The 19,940-nt window shown below is 54.5% G+C and overlaps 1 protein-coding gene and 1 long non-coding RNA gene across 2 annotated transcripts in view; one reads left to right on the top strand and one right to left on the bottom strand.

Annotated features, from left to right (window-relative positions):
* Window positions 1-1,020: 1,020 nt before the first annotated feature.
* On the bottom strand, window positions 1,021-3,111 carry LOC117199883 (uncharacterized). Its single transcript, XR_007471297.1, has 2 exons — window positions 2,976-3,111; window positions 1,021-1,245 (listed from the first exon to the last, which is right to left on the bottom strand). It is a non-coding gene; the product is annotated as an uncharacterized LOC117199883 (long non-coding RNA).
* An 11,151-nt stretch (window positions 3,112-14,262) lies between these two features.
* The window catches only part of CFAP46 (cilia and flagella associated protein 46), an 89,269-nt gene continuing 83,591 nt past the window's right edge, over window positions 14,263-19,940 (top strand). The window contains exons 1-7 of the mRNA XM_049697026.1: window positions 14,263-14,398; window positions 14,868-14,992; window positions 15,147-15,278; window positions 15,936-16,000; window positions 17,580-17,744; window positions 18,606-18,729; window positions 19,196-19,290. Coding sequence (XP_049552983.1) covers window positions 14,350-14,398; window positions 14,868-14,992; window positions 15,147-15,278; window positions 15,936-16,000; window positions 17,580-17,744; window positions 18,606-18,729; window positions 19,196-19,290 — 755 coding nt within the window. The 5' untranslated portion in view covers window positions 14,263-14,349. The remainder of the gene's footprint in view (window positions 14,399-14,867; window positions 14,993-15,146; window positions 15,279-15,935; window positions 16,001-17,579; window positions 17,745-18,605; window positions 18,730-19,195; window positions 19,291-19,940) is intronic.

The following is a 19,940-nucleotide window of genomic DNA, read 5'->3' as shown; positions in this document are numbered from 1 at the left end:
GTGTATATGGAAAAGTAAAAAAGAAAGAAAGAAAAGAAAAAGTGGAGGTATTTGTCTATCCAATTTCAAGACTTATTCGGAAGACTGGATAGTGTCTATGGAGGGACGGACACACAGATCAGTGGGACAGGACAGAGGAGCCAGACGCAGACCCACACGAATGTGCTCAACTGACTTGTTAGAAAGACACAGAAACAATCCCACGGAGGAAATACAGCCTTTTCAACAAAGGGCACCGGAGTAAGTGGGCACCCAGGCAAGAAAGGACCTTGGCTGAAACCTCACACCTTACACGAAAATTAACTCAAAACAGGCCACGTACTTCAACGTGAAACTTAAAGCATAAAGCTTTTAGAAAAAGCATAGGAGAAAATGTTTGATATCTCCAATATCCAGGGCTAAGCAGAGCTCTCAGACTTGACATCAAAGGCTCAGTTCATAAATGGATACACTGATGGGCTGGACTTCATCAAAATCAAAAACATTTGCTCTATGAAAGACCCCATTAAGAGGAGGAAAAGATAAGCTATGGCCTGGGAGAAAAAACTACAAACTGCATATCTGACAAGGGACTAGTATCTAGAACATATAAAGAACTCTCAAAACTCAACAGTTTTTTTTTTTTAAAAAAAGAAAGAACAAATAACCCAGTTATAAAATGAGCTAAAGTCACAAAGGGCTTTCCACCAAGAGGATCTACAGATGGCAAATTAGCACATGAAAAGATGTCCAACATCATAGCCATTAGGAAAATGCAAATTAAAACCACAATGAGGTATCACTACACGGTTTTCAGAATGGCTAAAATAAAAAACCCCAAATTCTGGCAGGAGGCAGAGGAAATGGATCCCTCAGATACAGCTGCTGAGGAGGTACAATGGTGGGGCCCTCTGGAAAACAATTGGGCAGCTTTTAAAAAACAACTAAACATGCAATTACTATATGACCCAGCAATTGCACTCCTGGGCGTTTATCCCAGAGAAACGAACATTTTTTTCGCACAAAAAACCTGGGCACGAATGTTTATGACAGTTTTATTTATAACAGCCAAAGTGTAGGAACAGGCCAGATGCTCTTCAACAATAAGGCAGCTGAGACGCGCCCAGACCACGGACAGCTACTCAGCCCTAGAAACGAGGGGACGACCCGGTGAGCCTCCAGGCAGCCACACTCCTTGAAAAATGCCAGTCCCCAGGGTTACGCACGGCGTGATTCCTTTTCTGTAACATTCTGGAAATGGAAAACCTGCAGAAACGGAGAAGAGATGAGGAGTTGGTGGAGCTGAGGGGGGTGGGGGGAGGGCACACGTCCGTGTGTGGCTGGGCCTGCAGGTGAGTGTGGTGTGTCTCGTGTGCACACGTGTGCACACCTGTCCGTGTGGGGGTGCGTGAGTGCATGGGTGTGTGCACACCTGTGCGTAAGTGTGTGCATGTAGGCGTGCCCAGGTGTGTGAGTGTGCATGCACTGTGCATGTACAGAGCGTGCACAGTTATTCACCTGGGTGCCCGCCTGTCCACTCCACTCCTGGTGCCTGGCCCGAAACAGATGACTTCACTATGTCCTGGGGCCAAAGTGCTTTCTGGAAAAGTCCATGTCTGCAGTGGCACTGGGAATGGGGCAATAGGACTCGGCTCGGAGAGTGTTTACTTTACACGGTTCCTTTGGACCAGCTCCATGTGCGAAAGGAAGCCGGCCTGTGGGAGGGGCTCCTTCAGACCCGGAGTGACAGGGTCTGTGTCAGTCACCTGTGGAAGCCTGTTCCTGGTTTTAAGGAAAATAAAGTGAGCTGGCATCACCTGCGTCAGCTCCTGCATCATCTCCTGCATCGAGGCTCAGCAAAGCTCCTTTTAAATAGAGAGCTCTTCCATGGGCTGTATTTAGAATATAACTCGATTAATTGAAAATAAAGTTTTGCACAACCCGTCAGAACGACATCATCAGGCGAGCAGAGCCCATGGTAAGCAGCTCGGGAGCCGCGGGCCAGGCCTCATGCCATCTATGAACTGCAAGTGTCCCCCACCACGTGCTGGACAAGCTGCCGCGTTCGTTCTGGAAATCAGCGTGGTAGGAAAAGACCATGTCCTCCGCCACCTCAGAATAGGGTGTCTTAAGGCTCCCTTTCATACATTTTTTTAAAACCAGTGAAAACACGTCTTTCACGATTACAGAGCCGACTCATGCAAACCCAGATACAGACGATCCAGTAGGTCTTTGCACAGAGGGTCCCCAGGAGCGACCTCTGACAAGAGTGGCATCCACCACCTCCCTGCCCATCGTCCCTGGTCAGCCCCGAGTGGGGCCACACCCAAGGCCAAGTCCACTCGGCGCCCACACTGGCAGGGAGGCACACCCCGCACCACCGGCCCTCACCCACGGGGAAGCTAGGGATGGAGAGGCCAGTGGGGGGCCCTGGGCACGGGAGGGCGCCTCCTGGCTGGCAGGGTTCAGTAGGCACCAGCTCAGCCAGCAATGAGCAGAACAGGAAGGACGAGGGCCAGGGTCTTCAAAGAAAAACGGAGGGGGCGGGGAATCGTGTTTAAACTCAGAGAATGAAAACACAAAGTGGCAGAAATTGCACGTCAGAGCGAGCTCGGCAAGTTTTGGTCACGGGCGGGGCCACACATCAGCATCAAAGCGTTGGTACGCAGAGGCCGGCAGCTGACTCCCGGGAGGCACTGCTCTGACGGAAGGCAGCATCCTCACGGGGGGGTGAGGGGCTTCCTGGGAAAAGCAGACGGTGGGCGTGGAGGGAATCAGAGATGCGGCCTGGCGCTGGCCTGCAGAGCGGGTCCCAGAGAAGTGGCTGCTCTGCGTGGGCGGGCAGGGCTGCTGGGCTCCCGCACAGACGGAAGGGCAGGACCAGGCCCCTGGGCTCGGAGGCGGCGGCAGCGGCTCCGGCACCGCCCGGGCTTGGGTCAGCTGCAGTCACTCCTCCCGCAGACAGAAGCCAGCTCGGGTGGGCTTCTCCCCTCCACTGCCCACTGACCCCTCACCTGGGGCAGGCAGGGCTGGGGGTGAAGAGAGCCCGGTGAGTGCAGTGGGCCAGGATGGCATCCATCCAACAACAAACAACACGATCCTGGATTTCTAGTCCCCATGACGACAGCTAGGAGCATGGTGGTCGCTTGTTCTGGTTTTATCAACGTCGAAGCACAGATAACGTCTTCGGGCCGAGCTCAGCTCAGCCAGGAGGCCAGGCCAACGCCTCTGACAACGTGTTCTGAATAGTGAGCTGTCATCATCGTCTGCATTTGCTTTATTCTTCTGACAGCAAAGACTTTACCCTGGGCTGATTTCCCACAGAGACAGGCCAGACAAGGCTGGCGCAATGGGAGAGGAGGCCGCGTGAGTCATGGAGCCAGACGCTTCCCAGCAGAGATGGCCTCATTCGGGCGAGGGGTGCCGAGCTTCTCGGGCACAGGCTGGAGCCCAGCGTCTCTAGAGGAGGAATTTTGACAACTTTTCTGTACACACATTCAGAAAAATAGCTCTTTCTACAGAAAGTGAATGCCTAACCTAACCCTAACCCTAACGCGTCCACCAGCACAGCCAGGCTCGCGGGCTCAGAGAGCCCTGTCTCAGGTCAAACACACAGCCACCACCTCCTCCAGCGCTGTCACCACTGAGTGGGGGCCCAAGTAAGGAGGAGTCAGCCCCACCCCACCCTGACCCGTCCTCGCCCCAGATACCTGGTGACGGGCCACGCAGTCTGGACGCAGGTTTCCTCTAACGGGTGACCAGAGCCCTGGCTTTCTACCCTGGCCCGAAGACCCCCTCCCCTGACACAAGCTCACGTTTGGGGCCCAGTCCCCAAAGGCCGCCAGCTCGCCCTGCAGAGACCCACGTGGAAGCTGAAGGCCTGCAGCCATCGCGGGAGGAGCCGGCAGATACCAGGTGGGGGCCAAGCCCGGGCCCGGCACAGGCTGGACGGACCCACACGCTCCTTTCTGGTCTCCTGGGTCAAAGGTGACCTGCTGCTGGGACTGTCACTCTTCTGCCTCGGCCCCCATGTGGGCCCCGTGCGCTTCCCGGGACGGGGGTCTCCATCGTGGCAACTCCTGGGGACCCTCCCTCCGCCCACCCAGAGCCAAGACAGTCCTTTGAAACCCTTGAGCTCTGCAGCTTCCCTCAGACGAATGAGGTGCCCCTGGTTGACAGGTGGGACACACAGGGACCTGGGGTGGCATCTAAGGGAGAGACGATTGGCGTGGGGACCCGAGACACCAGACAAATGGAAATACGCCCACGGGGCACGTGTCCACGGCCGCAATCAGGGAACGTGTTTTCGTGGGGTCTGAGTCCTGTATTCCCCCGAACAATCCTTTGCTCTGAGATAAATACAGAAAAAGCCCGACCAGCTAAGGAAGAAACACAGTGTATAATCCCATTCCTCAAAACTGCTATTAATTCAGACCCTCCCCCGAGGGCCAAGTCCAGCTAGAAGCAACCGTGGACGGACCTGCTGCCTCGGTTGCACGCGGCTTCCATTCCACCAGCCCCTGGGGAATTGCTGCTGCAAAGATGACAAACTTCCCCCAAGAGGCGCTGGTTTATTTTTATACCCAAAGTGCTCTGAAAGAGGCCTTTTTATTATTTTGAGGATCTCACCTAATTGTGTTCATCTAAGTGATAACGTTTGTTAAGATTTTTAATTTAAGAAACCACACCAGTCATTTATTTTATAAATACAAAACCGCTCAAGCCCAAGATGTATTTAAATGAAAAAGAATCAGCTTCCCTGCTCTGCCTCATAATTCAGCGCAGCTAAGAGAGTTTCAAATTGTATGAATTTTCACATCAGAATGACAGTTGATAAACAGATAACAGGGGCTGCTTGACGCTGAGCTCCGCTAATGCTTATTTTAAATATAAGGTAACACATGACTGAACCTATGTCAGCAGCATATTTATAAACTGTGTGCTTTGTATAGACACCCGAGTGCATGCAGTCACTCTCCTGTACGGGAGAGGGATGAGATTTCCTCAGAAAGTTAAACCTAGAACTCCATAAGACCCAGCAATTCTACCCCTGAGTATACACCCAAAGAACCGAATACGAGAACTCAAACAAAAACTGTGCACAGATGTTCACTGCAGCACGATTCACAGTAGCCCAAAGGCGGGAAGAGCCCGAATGTCCATCAACAGGTGAGAGTGAATAGATGAAACGTGGTCCAGCCACCCCCGGAACGTGACTCGGCCGCGAGAAGGAGTTAAGCCCTGACACTCGCTACAACGGGGGTGAACGCTGAAAACACTGTGCTCCGTAGAAGAGGCCAGACCAAAGGCCACGTGTTATATGATTCCGCGTATACGAAGTGTCCAGAAAAGGTAACTCCAAAGAGACAGGAAGCAGACCCGTGTTGTCAGGGGCTGGGGGAGGGGCACGCGGAGCGGCCGCTGGCGGGCGCTGGCGCTCGGGGATCAGAGGGTCCTGGAGGCGGACAGTGTGATGTCTGCACAACTGTGAACATGCACTGAACGCCCCGAATTGCCCTGGAACCTGCCGGCAAGGGGAGGGGGGGAGCTGGGAGAGGAGATTGAGTCGGAGGAGGGAGGTCTCGCCCAAGGTCCCCCGAAGCAGGCCTCCAAACAGGCCAGGGAAGCAGGCGTGCGTGAGCGCGTGGACGCCCCAGCCGGGTTCCTCCCTGCCGGGGCTCTGGGGGCAAACTCGCTTCACGGCCTCTGTCGGGGCGAGGCAGAGGCTGCGAGAGGCCGGTGGAGCCCGAGGCCGGTTCTTCCCATAAAAGGCTCTGCCTGGGTCCTTCTGCATCACAACAAACATCACAGAGAGTTTTCTCATGTCTCATTTGCACAAAGGAAACGCCAGTCTTCTATTCGGCCAAAGGTGACCTTGTAATTAATGTGTCACACTGAAGCTGAAACAGGAAAACTGGACACTTTCAAATCCTTTCAGCTGTCGAGTATCCAAAAATCCTTCTGCCCCTACTTTGGGAGCCCAAATATTTTATTGCAGAGGTTATGTTAAGGACTAAAAACAGATATAGCACCTGAATTCTGACAGTAAAGAATGCTAGACGTGGGCTTCCCTGGTGGCGCAGGGGTTGAGAGCCCGCCTGCCGATGCAGGGGACACGGGTTAGTGCCCCGGTCCAGGAAGATCCCACATGCCGCGGAGCGACTGGGCCCATGAGCCATGGCCGCTGAGCCTGCGCGTCCGGAGCCTGTGCTCCGCAACGGGAGAGGCCACAACAGTGAGAGGCCCGCGCACCCCCCAAAGAAAAACAATCTCAAGTCAACGACAGGTCCAAGGTCCCTGTGGCATCGGGGAGCTGGACCACCCACGGCAGGGGCAGCCCTGGCCACAGAGCAGAGGGTGAGGGACCCGTGGGCGCGGGCGATGCCAGGATCCAGAGGTGCCTCTGGGCTGCAGAGCAGAGCCTGCAAGGGCCGGCCGCACCCACCTCCAATCCCCCGACCGCGTGCCCTCCACTGTCTCCACCCAGGACTGTTCCAGGGTGATCTGTGGTGTCCCCTCTGGGGGGGAGAGTCTCTGCTCTGCAATGTCATCCCCCATCACTGCCCAGCCGACAAGGAAGGAGCCCAGGAGCCGCCACCATCATACCCTCACAGGCTTGTCCACAGACTAGCTTCTCTGACCAATCCTGCCCCAGTCCTCACCACAGAAGCAGCAAAGGACCCCCTGGACAGCCTGGGAGCCCTCGGGGCCTTGCTCCGAGCCCATGGGATCCAGGAGGTTATCAGCCCAAGGAGCGCCCTCAGTGATGCTCAGCCCTGGGATCCCAGCCGTGCAGTCAGGAGCCTGGTGGAGAACCGGCAGGAGGGCCCACGGCTGCCATCAGAGCATCATCTCCCTCTGGTGGCCACTTCCTGAGGGCGCACACTCCTCAACTCCACCTGAGGCTGCATCCAAAGCCCAGGATGCCAGCGATCACCCTCCCCACCCCAGGGACACCGCCGTCACCTCCCCACCCCAGGGACACCACCGTCACTTCCCCACCCCAAGGACACCGCCGTCACCTCCCCACCCCAGGGACACCGCCGTCACCTCCCCACCCCAAGGACACCGCCGTCACCTCCCCACCCCATGGACACCGCCGTCACCTCCCCACCCCATGGACACCGCCGTCACCTCCCCACCCCAGGGACACCGCCGTCACCTCCCCACCCCAAGGACACCGCCGTCACCTCCCCACCCCATGGACACCGCTGTCACATCAGACAAGGTTGGACTCCAGGCAAAAGAAATGAACAATACGACAGAGGTGATAACCCACAGTGCAGGTGGAAAGGCTGCCTACCCAATGTGCCACGTGACACAGGACCAGAGGCCCTGAAAGCAGGGAAGCCCGCAGGTGAGCACGGAGACCCAGGCAGAAGCACACCAGTGATGCTGTGTTTTCAAAGGTGAGGATGCAGAGACCTGGACAGTAGAATCGGCACCAGGTTCTAACTGACGTGTCATGATGTTTCCAGTGCCTGCGGGACCATCCTGAGAACCGGTTGCATATCTGGGCCCAAAGGTGCAGAGCAAAACAGGTGCAGCCGGGACAGTGGTCTCTCCTCACAGTGCGACACCACGAGAAGTTGAAGCGGCAGGAAACAAAAAACTTTCAACTTGCATAAGAAACTCCTGAGCCAGAGAAGAAAGAACTCTCATTACAGACTATCTAGAAAGCAATCCTAGGGTAATCCCTGCTGCTCGAGAAAATGCATCCAGAATTTGGAAGTAAGGCAGCTAGGGGCTCTGGTTTTCAGCATCAGGCCACGCCCTCGCCCGCCCCGTGCAGCGGGCAGAGCTCTGGGGGCTCCTGTCGTGACCCCAGGGCTGGCCGGCCAACCTGGGAAGCCAGAGGTCACCCTGTGGAAAGGGGATGGCGTGTGGGTACAGAAGTGACCCCAAGGCTATGCACTCATCGTCCCGTGCGACATGCACCAGGTGTGGATCTGAGGCAGGAAACTGATTCACTGTCCCTGGTCCACTGGCGGGACTCTATGTCCTGCAACCTCGGACCTTATGGCCATCCGCCAGTTTCCTCATCAATGGGCTAGCGGGTTCTCTGCCACACCCCCAGCTATTTGTATAAAAAACACATTTCAACAGTTTGAGAATCAGGCTTCTGCATTATATATCAGAAATCATGGGATACAGCTAACAGAGCGCTCAGATGAAAAGTCACTCTTTTTTACTTAATTACTAAGAAAAGGTGAAAATAATAAATCAAGCATCCAATTCAATAAGAACTAAAAATACAGCTAAGTTAAGCAGACAGAAGGACGAGATAAGAACCAAGGAAGAAATTAATGATTTAAAAAATAAAAAATGATAGGGTCAATAAATGAATCCAAAAGCTGGTTCTTAAAAATAGGAAAACAATAACATTTAAAAATAAGTTAGTTAGCCTAATCAAGAAAAAAAGAGAGATACAGAAAATAAGGAAATAAGAAAAATCAGCCCCAGATACAGAGAAAATGGAAAACAACCATAAATGACTACTTTGTTCAACCCCATGCATATTACAATTTGGATGAAATGAATGCTTTTCTAGGAAAATATAAATTACCAAATTGAGTCAGGAGGAGCCAGTTACCACAGATGAGAGTGTTGCGAAAGAGCTGCAACAGTACACACGCGTGCAGCACACACACACACACACACACACATCCATACACATGTACACATACGCCAGACACACACACGAGCATATATGCACACGTACATATCCACACAAAGACCCCCACACACATACACAAAAGCACATATACGCACATCACACACATGCACACATACACACACACCTGCTCAAAAAAAGAAGAGAAAATGTCCAGTTTCACAAGCTCTAGTGAACCTTTAAGAAACACATAATTACAATGTTATGAAAACCAGTTCAAGAGCGCAGGAAAAAAAGGAAAAAAGGACAAGCTTCCCAATTATTTGTTTGAGAAGAAACCGCAGGACAACCTTACGTACTGAGGCGCATATTGTAAGCGCAGTGCTCGCAGGAGCAGGACCTTTCCTCACGGCCCAGAGGGAAGCCCACGGGGCTGCGGGGCACAGGCAGGAAGCAGCCACGCGGAGGGCTCTGCGGAGCTGCCTCCTGGGCGGTCAGTGGGCCCCACCTGGGCAGACGCCCAGCCTTCTATCCAAGCTCCTCGGCACGCTCAGCTTTTGGAGGGAGCGGAGGAGGATTTCAGGGGGAAACGCGTGGCGCCCCACAAGTTCCAAGTTGATTCTTGGGGAGATAAAGCAAAGAGTGGGCCTGACCTGAATTGTCTTTGCTAAATGAAATACCATCCGGCAAAAAATAACTTTTGTTTTCCACTCTTAATATTTAAGGCTGCTGTAAAACTGGAAACAGGAGTTTTAATATTTAATGCTCTAGGACTCTGAAAGTCTCTTACTACACAATGTCTGTGAGACACTTCCTCGGTGGGAATAAATACTTTATAACTGCTATGCGTATGGTGCCGGATGTCTTTATGAATAAACAAAGACATGTTTGAGAACCATCTGTGAGGACTAATTGCTGGCTAATTTGACAGGGACTGGAGCCTTCTCCCTCCAAGGTGGTGCACGGCTCCGGACGCCGAGGAAGAAGGGTGTTTAGGTTTCAAAGTGATATCCAGGGAGAACTTCTTTTGTCATGTGTGTACATTTGTATCCATATTTCATCATGCGCTGGGCTCTAAACTTTAGCTAAGAAAACTTAGACACTTGTCAGAAAATGTGTCAGACGTCTCCCCTCCCTCCTACTGCCCTGTGATCTGCATTTGCGTCCTAACCTTCACCAACGGGCACAGCTAAAGCCCTGGTGAGGATGTCGGTTGGGGGTGTCTCAGGAAACACAAAGCAGCCGTGAATTCAACAAGAGAGAAGTCTACTTCTTTCTCACATGAGGCTACCCAGGACTGAGCAGCTGCCCACAGAAGGGGACCCAGGCTCCTTCACCCCAGCACAGAGGTTTCCTCTTCATGGCACAAAATGGATGCTCAAGCTCCAGCCTTCATAGCCACTGTCCCACCAGCAGACAAAAGGGCCAAAGAAGGGGCTGCTCTCCCTTTGAGCACACTCCCCTAAGGCTGCATTGCAGTGACCAGAGCTGGGTTACTTGGCCATACTGGTCATAAGGAAGGCAGGAACTGGGGACGTCTTGTGCCTGCTAAAATCTGGGATCTATTCCCGAGGAAGAAGGGGAGAAGACAGAGTATGACAAGATCTCCCCGAAGCCTGGGAGGCCAGGTGAGGGAGATCTGCTCTACTGCCCCCCTGCTGCCGACTGTCAAATCATCCACGACACTTTCCTGTTTGCAGGCTGGCCTTCTGGGCTCTTGCAGCCCCGTCACCAGAGCCCAGCCCCGCCCAGGGCACCAAGACCCACCCCACCCTGCCCGCCAGCTTTCCCTCCCGGTCACCTCCGCCCGATGCCCGCACCCACCTCCCCTGCTCCTTCAGCCTCCCACCCACAGGGGCCCCAGGGGACCTTCTCTCACCCTGGACTTGAGCAGCTGTGCCCTGCGGGAGCCTCTTGGGGATGGGGGTGCCACTCGGGGTTCACGGCTCCACAACGCAGGGCCCACAGGAGCTTCTTGTCACCCACTCGCTCACCCTCCTCCACGCCCAGTCCTCCCCAGACCACCTGGCCTCTCTCAGCTTCCCAGGCAAAGCGCCCGCCAGCTGACCCCTGGTTCTGGTCCACCCGCCCGGCCCGCGGACCCCGGCTCTGAGTGGGCCCAGCTCATGGTTCATTCCGGCTTGGCTATCATCACAGTAAAAGAAGATGCCCCTGCTTTAAATGTTGCTTCACTGCATTTTGAAAAATGCATACGACCACGTGCCCAACTGTCCAGTCAAGACGTGGACCTTGTATGCCACCCCTCCCCAGTCAGGCCCCCACCCGATTTCTGTCACCTCAGTGTCCCTTTGCCTGTCCTAGAATTTCGTGGAAATGGGATTGTGCAGATGGTTTCCACGCCTGGTGCTTTTGCCCCGATTCATCCACCTCGGGGTCGTGTGGCTGGTTCACTCTTGTTGCCGAGTTGTGGTCCACCGTGGCTGTGCCACAACTGTCTACCGTTGGGCGTTTGGGGTTGTCTCCACCTTGGGGCCATTCAGGATAAGGCTGCTGTGTAAATTTCTCGTACACGTCCCTGTGCATACATGTGGTCATTCCTCTGGGTCAATGCCTGGGAGAAGGATTTCTGGGTCAGAGAGTAGGGGGATGTTCAACTTTATTAAAAACATCGTTTTCCAGTGATAGCACATTTCATATCCCCACAGCAGTGCGGAAGAATCCCAACCTCCACCTTTGTCGGCTGTCTCCATTGTAGCCGTTCTAGTGGGTCTACGGCGACATCTCTTTTTGAAAATTTGTAATTTGTATTTCCCTGATTACTGACGATGTTGAGCACCTTTTCACGTGCTTATTGGATATTCAAATATCTTGTATTTTTGAGAGTCTATTCAAGTTTATGCCCATCTTTCAAAATTTGTGTTGTCTTTTTATTATTGGTCTATTGGCTTTCTTTCTATAACCTGGATACATGTCCTTTGTTAGATGTTCACTGTGGTTATTTTCAACCACCCTGTAGTTTGCCTTTTCATCTTAACAGTGCCTTTCGAAGAGCAGAGGCTTCACTTTGGATGAGGACAGCTTTCTTTCTTTTCCTTTGATGCCATTTTTTATTTCCTACCGAAGAAACCGTTGTCTGCTCCAGGGTGGTGAAGTATTTTGTTTTACTCAAGAAGCTGTACGCACTTAAATTTTCCTTTTAAAGTCTACCTATGGTCCATCTCAAATTAGTTCTGTCCATGGTGTGATGCAGGTTCCAGGCAATTCACGGCCCACTTGTTCTGGCATCACTTGTTGCGAAGACTTTCCTTTTCCCCCTTGAAGTGGCACATGTGGCAAAAGCAATGGACCGAATCCATGTGGGTCTGGTTCAGAACTATTTATTCTGTTCTATCGGTCCATTCATTTGTCTTTCACCAACACCACACTGTCTGAAACACCGCAGCTTTATTTATTTTTTATCGTACGTGGGCCTCTCACTGTTGTGGCCTCTCCCGCTGCGCAGCACAGGCTCCGGACGCGCAGGCTCAGTGGCCATGGCTCACGGGCCCAGCCGCTCTGCGGCATGTGGGATCTTCCCGGACTGGGGCACGAACCCGTGTCCCCGGCATCGGCAGGCAGACTCTCAACCACTGCACCACCAGGGAAGCCCACACCGCGGCTTTAGAGTAGGTGTTGAAATCCAGGAGTTTGAGTCCCCCAACTTTGTTCTTCCTCAAGGCTATCTTGGCCATTCCAGGCCTTTGTGTTTCCATATAAATTTTAGAATCAGCTTTCAATTTCCAGGAAAGCACTTCTGGGATTCTGACTGAGATTTCATTGAGTAGAAAGATCAGCCTGGGGAGAAGGACATGTCACAGATAAGCTCCAGTTCACGAGCTCAGCGATCCTCTCCGTTCTCGGGGGTCTCCTGGAGTTTCGCACAGCAAGATGTTGTAGTTTTCAGTGGAACAGTACTAACACATCTTTTGTTAAATTTATCCCAAGGTAGTTGGTTTTGATGCTATTTTAAATGGTACGTTTCTGCCCTTCTCTGTTGGTTGTCAGTATACACAGATACAATTGATATCCACGCATAGCACTGTATCCTGCTCCTTGCCAAGTTCACTTAGTAGTAGTTGTAGTAGTTTTGTAGATGCCACAGGATTTTTTACACCCATGATCACTTTGTTTACGAATAAAAGCCCATCAACTTGAAAAGTGCTTAATTGTCTTTTACCTTTAATAAGACACCTCCCCAGACACCAAAGGCCCTACATCATCTCCCCCAAGTCTCTTTCCTCCCCATTAAGAGCCAGACTTCTTAAAGAATTATGTACCCAAGTCTTTCCCTCTGCCTCCTCTCCCTCGCTCACTCTTCCACCCCCTCCAACACCCGCCCCCTCCCCCCCTCCAATTAGAGATGTAGCTATTCCTGAGTCACCGGCCTCCTCCCCCGGGGGGTGTTAAACCCGACACTGGCTTCCCAGGGCTCACCTCACCACTGTCTGGGCCACATTTGACCTGGCCGATCCCTCTCTCCCCCTTGCCTTGGCTTGTGGACTCAGCCCTGCACAGGCCTCCTGTCCACCTCTCCAGTCTCCCCCGCACCTGTTTCCTGCCCACGGCCCAGGGGTCTCAAGAGCTGCCTCCAGCACTCCTCGCCCCGCCACGCTCCCCCTCTGCAAGCTCACCCGCACGCCATCACCTCTGCACACCTGCTCACAGGCCTGAGCCTCCAGCCCCGGACCTCTCCTCCCAGCTCAGACACCTCCCACAAATGTGGGCTCTGAGCACCCGATCCACATGTCCCACAGAGAAGGCCGGACGTCCTCCTGAGCCCCACTCCACCCGCCCTTTCCCGGAGCTCCCCAGGCTGGCCCGTGCCCCCATCCACCCCCAGGTGTGTAGTCCCCTGGCCCTCCCTGGCGCCACGTCCATCACCCAGTCTTCACCTGGCGCCCACGGAACATGCTCAGACCCACGCACACCGCTTGAAGCAGTAGGAACGAGAACCGCCCTGGCAGTCGCGCTCTCCTGCCCCCACCCCCATCCGCACTGCTGTGCCCCCCACCCCGCGTGCCCCTCCCCAGGCCTTGGCAAGCGCTACTCTTTGGACATCCTCTCCCCTTCCTTCTCTGTCCAGCACCTGGCCCCTCTTTCAGACCTCAGCCCAACTGCCCTGAGCTTGGGGCACTCTCCCCAACACCCCCCTCGGGACCACACCCCTCTACAAGTGGCCTGGCTCCCGCGCTTGCCCTGGCGGCGCCCCGGGCGCACAGTTACTCCGTGCGGGTGTGATGTCCTCTCCCCACGGGGGCGGCTGTCCACCCAGCTGCCTTTTCAGGCCCAGCTCAGCCCCGGCCAGTGGCAGGGGGCAATTAACTATTTGCAGGATACATGAATGAATGAGCTAAGGAATGCAGGACCGCTTTGTGGGAGACTGCGAGGGGGTTTCAGCAGAGGGTCAGGGCCCGAACCCTGGGCATCCTGGACCGGCAGGGACCCAGATCGGAACCCGTGGCAGCTGCACTGGGCAGCCCCGCGACGGGGGTGGGCAGGGGCGGGAGGCGGGGCAGAGCCTGTGGACCCGCCTGCGAGGACGCGACCCCGGTCAGGCGGGCGCCTCGCCCTCACGTCCTCTCCGAGGGGCTGAAGGCGCTCTCACCGGGTGGGCGCCGGAGCGCTTCGCCTCCGGACAAGTATGGCCCCGCCGCCGACCCGTAGGTCCGGCGCCCTTCTCTGTCGCTAGGCAACCCCCGGGCCGCGGAGATAAAGCCAGCGGACGTTGGGCAGCGGGCGCCTCAGACGCCGGCGCCATGGACCCGGTCATAATGCAGGAGCTGGCCCGCGCCGAGAGCCAGCAGGGTGGGTGGGGGGCCGGGACCCGCCCGCTCCCCGCCCCTGGGGAGACCCCGGGACCCGCCGGTCACCGCCCTCCCACCGGGAGGCTGTCCCCACCCTGTTGACCCCCGCCCTGCCTGATCCAGTGACCCCTTGAAGCCAGCGCTTCGAGGATTTGTCTGACTTGGGCAAACTAAGGCGCCTTTTTAAAAGGAAGCCTTTCGTCCTTCCTAAGCGTTCATCAAGGATTGTTCACCTCACGCTGCTCCTGAAGCCGGAGCCGCAGAGCTGCTGCGGGGCCCGGAGGGCTGAGCTCGGGGCATCTCGCTGCTGGGCTCCTTCCCCCGGAGAGGACCGGGCCAGCGCGGGGGCCAGCACGGGCTTGCCTGCCCGACCCCAGCCCTGTCCCGGGTCCTCCTGACCGTCCCCACTGCTGCTTGGTGGGGCAATGGCTGCGTGATGACCAAATCTGCCTCAACTCCTGTGCTGATAGATGCTGCGTCCCTGAAGAGGGCTTATCAGTTGATCAAGTCCGCCAACCTGGGGAAATCAGAGTTTGACCCCACAGAAAGCTTCAGCCCCGACCTGTTTGTTTTGTGTGCAGAACAGGCCCTGAAGGTGATTAATCCCAGGGGTCCTAGGGAGGCGCCTTCAGGGGACCCCGATTTCTTGGTTTGTACTAGAATCGGGAAGCGGCAGCCCCTGGTGGGTGGTCCACTGGGCCGCCCCCTCTGCGAACCTCCTGGGGGGGGGCGTCTGTGTTCTTGCGCAGATGGGGCAGCCCGAGATGAGCGAGGACTGCATCCGGATGTACTTCAAGGTGAAGGGGCCGGTCACCCAGTTTCTGGGCCGAGCGCACCTGTGCAGGGCCCAGCTGTGTGCGCCCAAGTCCACCGAAAACATGGTGAGAGGCGATTCCGGGCCCTGTCCCAGCGTCCCCGCCAGCCCTGCGTGCTGCTTCCGCCGGATTTTCTTTACTGTCCTTTGGATCATGAAGGCTTGGTGTGCACAGCCTTGAGTGTCTTGGCGAGGTGAAGCGCACCCTTAGCTAGCTTGCCATCCTGAAATGAATATGTAATTGTCCTACTGTGTTTTTCCCCTGAGAGGTTGCTTCCATTCTCCTCAAAGTTCCACGGCGTGTACCGCCGCAGTTAAAATTCCCCCACCTCCAGACGGCGTCAGGCTAGACTCACCTTAAAACGGCTTTGTTGGGAGTTGGGTGACCAGATTCTTCTTCAGTGAAGTGAGATGCCGCATTTCCCATCTGTGCTTTTCCCTGAGGGGTCTGGCTTGTGTCCTTTTGACCTCTGCCCTTTGTGTCCCCGTGCCTGGTGGTGCCTGCAGCACAGGTGGGGCGCAGGGTGGGGTGGGGGTGGACTTCCAGGCTTCCAGGGAGGGGGCGGAGCTCCTGAGAGCTTCTGTGGGCGTCCACTCCCCCTGTTGACACCCTGGGGGCCAGGCCGTCTTCAGAGAGGCCTAACGTTCAGGGGAGTGACGGTGAACAGTGATTGATGTTCTAGTAGCAAATTTGATCTAATTGTGCATTCTTTATGTTGTTTAGGAGGAATTTGAAAATTGCGTGACTCAGTATATGAAGGCAATCAACTTTGCAAAAGGAGAACCAAGGTGAGCATGACGGAACGGCCGTTTCTAACTGAGTGTGTACAAGGTTTAGAACCAGAACTTACCAGGTGGTTCTGTCTGTTTGGATGCCGGGGTTTTTGTCTTGTTTTGTTCGTGTTTTACTGCATCTATGGCTGTGGGCTCACGTCTCTAGCGTTGGAGCTGGGCCGCGTGCACACTGGACCCTTTAGCTGCACCCTCTTCCCTGTGCAAAGGTCTCTATGACCTGCAGATGCCTTTCGCCTGCTTTCTCTGTGGGAACCTCGCCTTTGACCAGTCCCCAGGCACCTCCCTTTCTTGTCCTCTCTGGGGGGTTGGCATCTGGGCTCCCTCCCTGCCCTGCCCCCACCGACCTGTGCTCCCCCTGGCAGATCGCCTGGCCCATGGCTTCGTGTCTGGAGGTTTGATTCCCCTGAAACTCCAGCACAGTTTTCTACTTAATTACTGCTTAAATATTATTGAAATTGTTAAGTTTGCATACAAACTGGTATTGATACAGCCTATTTAAACAGGACACAACGTTTAAAGCACATTTAAGTATAAACCCTAGGTTCATTCATTCCTTCTCCTAGTGTCGCTGTGGATGGCCTCCGCTGGCCAGCCCCTGTCGTAGGTGCAGGGGATACAGGGCCCAGCTCCGCAGACCCTTCCTCAGCGGGGACATCTGGACGGCAAGGCCCGGCCTTGAGCCAGAGGTTCTAAGGACAGTGGGTGTTTCAGGGGGACCATGCCCTGGAGCCCTGAGCCCACGCTGTGGGCACCCTTGGGGAGGGGCCTGGTCAGTGCTGCACTGCAGGGGTCTTGGGGGGACGTGCAGGCTGCCTGGGGAGGACCAGGAGCCTTGGGGGCTGATGAGGGGTCTGAGTAGACCCCACGAAGGAGCAGGCAGCCTTGCCTTCCTGCTGGGCCTGGCCCGCCCTCCTCTGGGTCGCAGCGGTCATCGGCAGCACCGTCCATCAGACAGCCAGCACCGCCAGGTACCTGGGTCCTGCAAGGCAGAGGTGGCCCCTCCAGAGAGGCGCCTGGGTTCCCTCACTCGGGTTCTCCTGGGGGCTCCTGCAGCCCTCAGGGAAAGGCCCAGCTTCTCGGGGCGCTCTGCTTCTGCCCCAGCATTCCTCCTCACCCACCGTGCACTTCATCCGCTCGCACGGGGACCCCACCCAAGCCGCTTTCCCTGTACTGCTCTCCTGGATGATTCCTCCAGGCAGCCTTCCTTGATGCCCCCTGCACTTGCCCATTCTTGTCTATCCCTTGAAAGCCGAAGGAGGCCTTCCTCATTGGGTACTTTTATGGGGAGCTGATCGCTTTTCAGAATGGCCAAAAGAGTGATGGGATCTCTGGTCTGGACCCAGGAGCCTGTGGCGGGGTCTGAACTGGAGCCACCTACGCGGCTGAGCAGGGCACATGGCTGCCTCTGGGAGGATGCTGCGTCCACCCGACATGTATATCTGGCAGCCAGGCCAGGGCGGCTCGGGCAGGGCTGTTGCACCTGCCAGAGACAGAGGCCCTGGGTTCCCTCAGGAAGGGGCTCAGGACGGACTGGCTCTGGGTGAGCCTCACCCACCCTCCTCTTGTGCCCCAGGTATTACTTCCTGGTGTATAATGCATCGGTCCTCTACTGGCAAATGGTGAGGCCATTTCGCAAGCCTGGATATCACCACCGCCTGATCCCCAGCCTCTCCCAAATCGTGAGCGTGTTGAGTCAGACTGAGGAGGATGACAAAGGCTGGCAGGCCGAGCTGATGCTGTGAGTCCCCAGACACCCGGCAGATGCTGGCCTTCCCCTCCCCCCTCCCGTGGCCACATCTCACACCGCAGCCCTGGCAATGCTCTCTAGCCCGAAGTTAGAATCAGGTTTTGTGTGTCTTGTCTGCACACGTTTCTAAACTCTGCAGATGGCATCACAGTGTCCTGATCAGACAGGTGTTACCACAAAACACGTGCTTCTACTCAGAACCCGGGAAGTGGGAGCCTGTGTCATAGTCCTGGCTCGTGGTTTTGAAAATAAATAAGTTGTGAATCTAGTAGACATTCTAGCAACATACAGCTTGGCCCGAGTGCTCACGCATCCAGGTGGCCCCACTTAGGGAAGCTTGCCCTGAGCGCATAACCCCAGGGACAGACAGCCCTGCGTGGATGTCAGCAAGTGGTCCCCAGGCGGGCTGAAAGGCGCTCGGTGACACTTTCCTGTATTTGGGTGGCATTGTTTGCGGCCAGTGACTTTGTGGATGCTACTGGCGGGGCCCAGAGGGTCGGCCCTGAAGTTGGAATCCAGAGTGTGCAGGCATTCCTCACCTGCCTTACAGCTATTTGGGGAGGCTTTAACCGAAAATAAGTAAAACTATGCTCTTTCTGTAAAACACCGTTGTTTGAGTCCTTGGTACTCACAGCCAAACAGGCCCCTTTCCCTTTGCAGGCAGTGGCCGAGCTTTCCAGCCCCGGCCTCAGCTCAGTGAGCCCCATACTGGGCGTGGGGTAAGGAGCTGGCCAATCCTTGCATCTTTCTGAAATTTGTAAAACATGAAAATATAATAACCGGGTTATTAGGCGTTTGCAGCAGAAAATGACTTCATCCAGGTTTAATATGGATGATTTCTGTATTACCCAGGGAGCTTCTGGAGTGTTATCTACAAGCTGGAAGAAACGAGGAGGCCGCGAAGTTTTGTGCCACTGCAGCCCCGTTCATCAAGGCTAATGCGCCACAGAAGTATCGACAAATATTTGCTCTTATGGTAAGTTGGAATATTCCAAACTGTAGAAAGAAGTATTTTCTTAAGCCATTGTTCAGGAAACTATGTATAAAAAACAGACAAGACCATCCACTGAGAGATACAAAAACATACATACATATGTACCAGCATGAACAGAACAAAACAAAATCTTTTCCTTCGTTGTGACTGAATATTTCCTTTTTAACAGCACTGAATTTTTTAAAAAGTTAGCAGAAAATTAGTAATTTAAGTAATTACGGCAACAGTGTGTAAAGAGCATTCATCACCTATTAATTTTATATATAGGAATCAAATTGTATAAGAAAAACTAAACATAAAGCATAATAAATGAGAAAATAATTGTTAATTACGAAATTTTACTTTTAAAGGAGGAATGTTTGTAAAATAATAGCTAAATAAAATATCTGGTCTTTCCCTAATTATTTGCTCAAATCTCTGTTAATATTCTGTTTTCATCTTACAACAGGTCCGACATGAATTAATGGATGAGCTTCAGTTAAAGGAAGAAGAGAGAAGTTCTATTAGCCTGTCTGTCACTTTCCAGATTAATGTGCTGAAAGCGTAAGTGCTTTGGGAAGGGGGATAGGCGCCGACTAGTCTCTGTGCCGGGGTGGGGGCGGGGGCACACGTGCAGGGACGGTGAGGCTGGATGGCGGGCTCGGCCTTGCCTCCCTTTGCTGAGAAGCTCCGGGGAGGATGCCAGAGTGAGTGCAGCTCGTCAGCAGTGAGGAGGGTGGTTTTAGAAGAGAGGGACAGCAGCCATGTCAGATGCTTCAGTTGGCCCTGCCAGAGGAAGCTTGAGACCTGGCCATGAGCTTGAACAAAAAGAGAGTAGTCGTGGGTGAGACCCTCATGGGACTGGGTGACAGTGCATGGGGGAGATTATACCGAGGTAGAGACCTGCTGTGGCGAGAGGGAAATAGATGGTAGAGAACCTGGTGTCTGTGGTGAGGAGATCCCGGTGTGTGTGAGCGAAGAGAACCCGGGGTGTGAGGAGATCCTGGTGTGGGTGCGTGAGGAGATTCCAGCGTGTGAGTGAGAAGATCCCGGTGTGAGTGGGGAGGACAGCTGTCCAGGGGGAGGCAGGTGCTGGTCTGGGTTGGATCTGGGCAGATGGGAAGGGCCAAGCCTCCCTTTCGGTGGGCTCTTGGTGTGGGACTCGTTCTGGGTACAGGGCCTGTGCACGGTGTCCTCGGGATCCGTCCTTAGTG

Source organism: Orcinus orca, chromosome 14 (assembly GCF_937001465.1).
Source record: "Orcinus orca chromosome 14, mOrcOrc1.1, whole genome shotgun sequence".
In the NCBI taxonomy this organism is placed as follows: domain Eukaryota; kingdom Metazoa; phylum Chordata; class Mammalia; order Artiodactyla; family Delphinidae; genus Orcinus; species Orcinus orca.
This window is presented reverse-complemented; position numbering and strand designations above follow the sequence as displayed.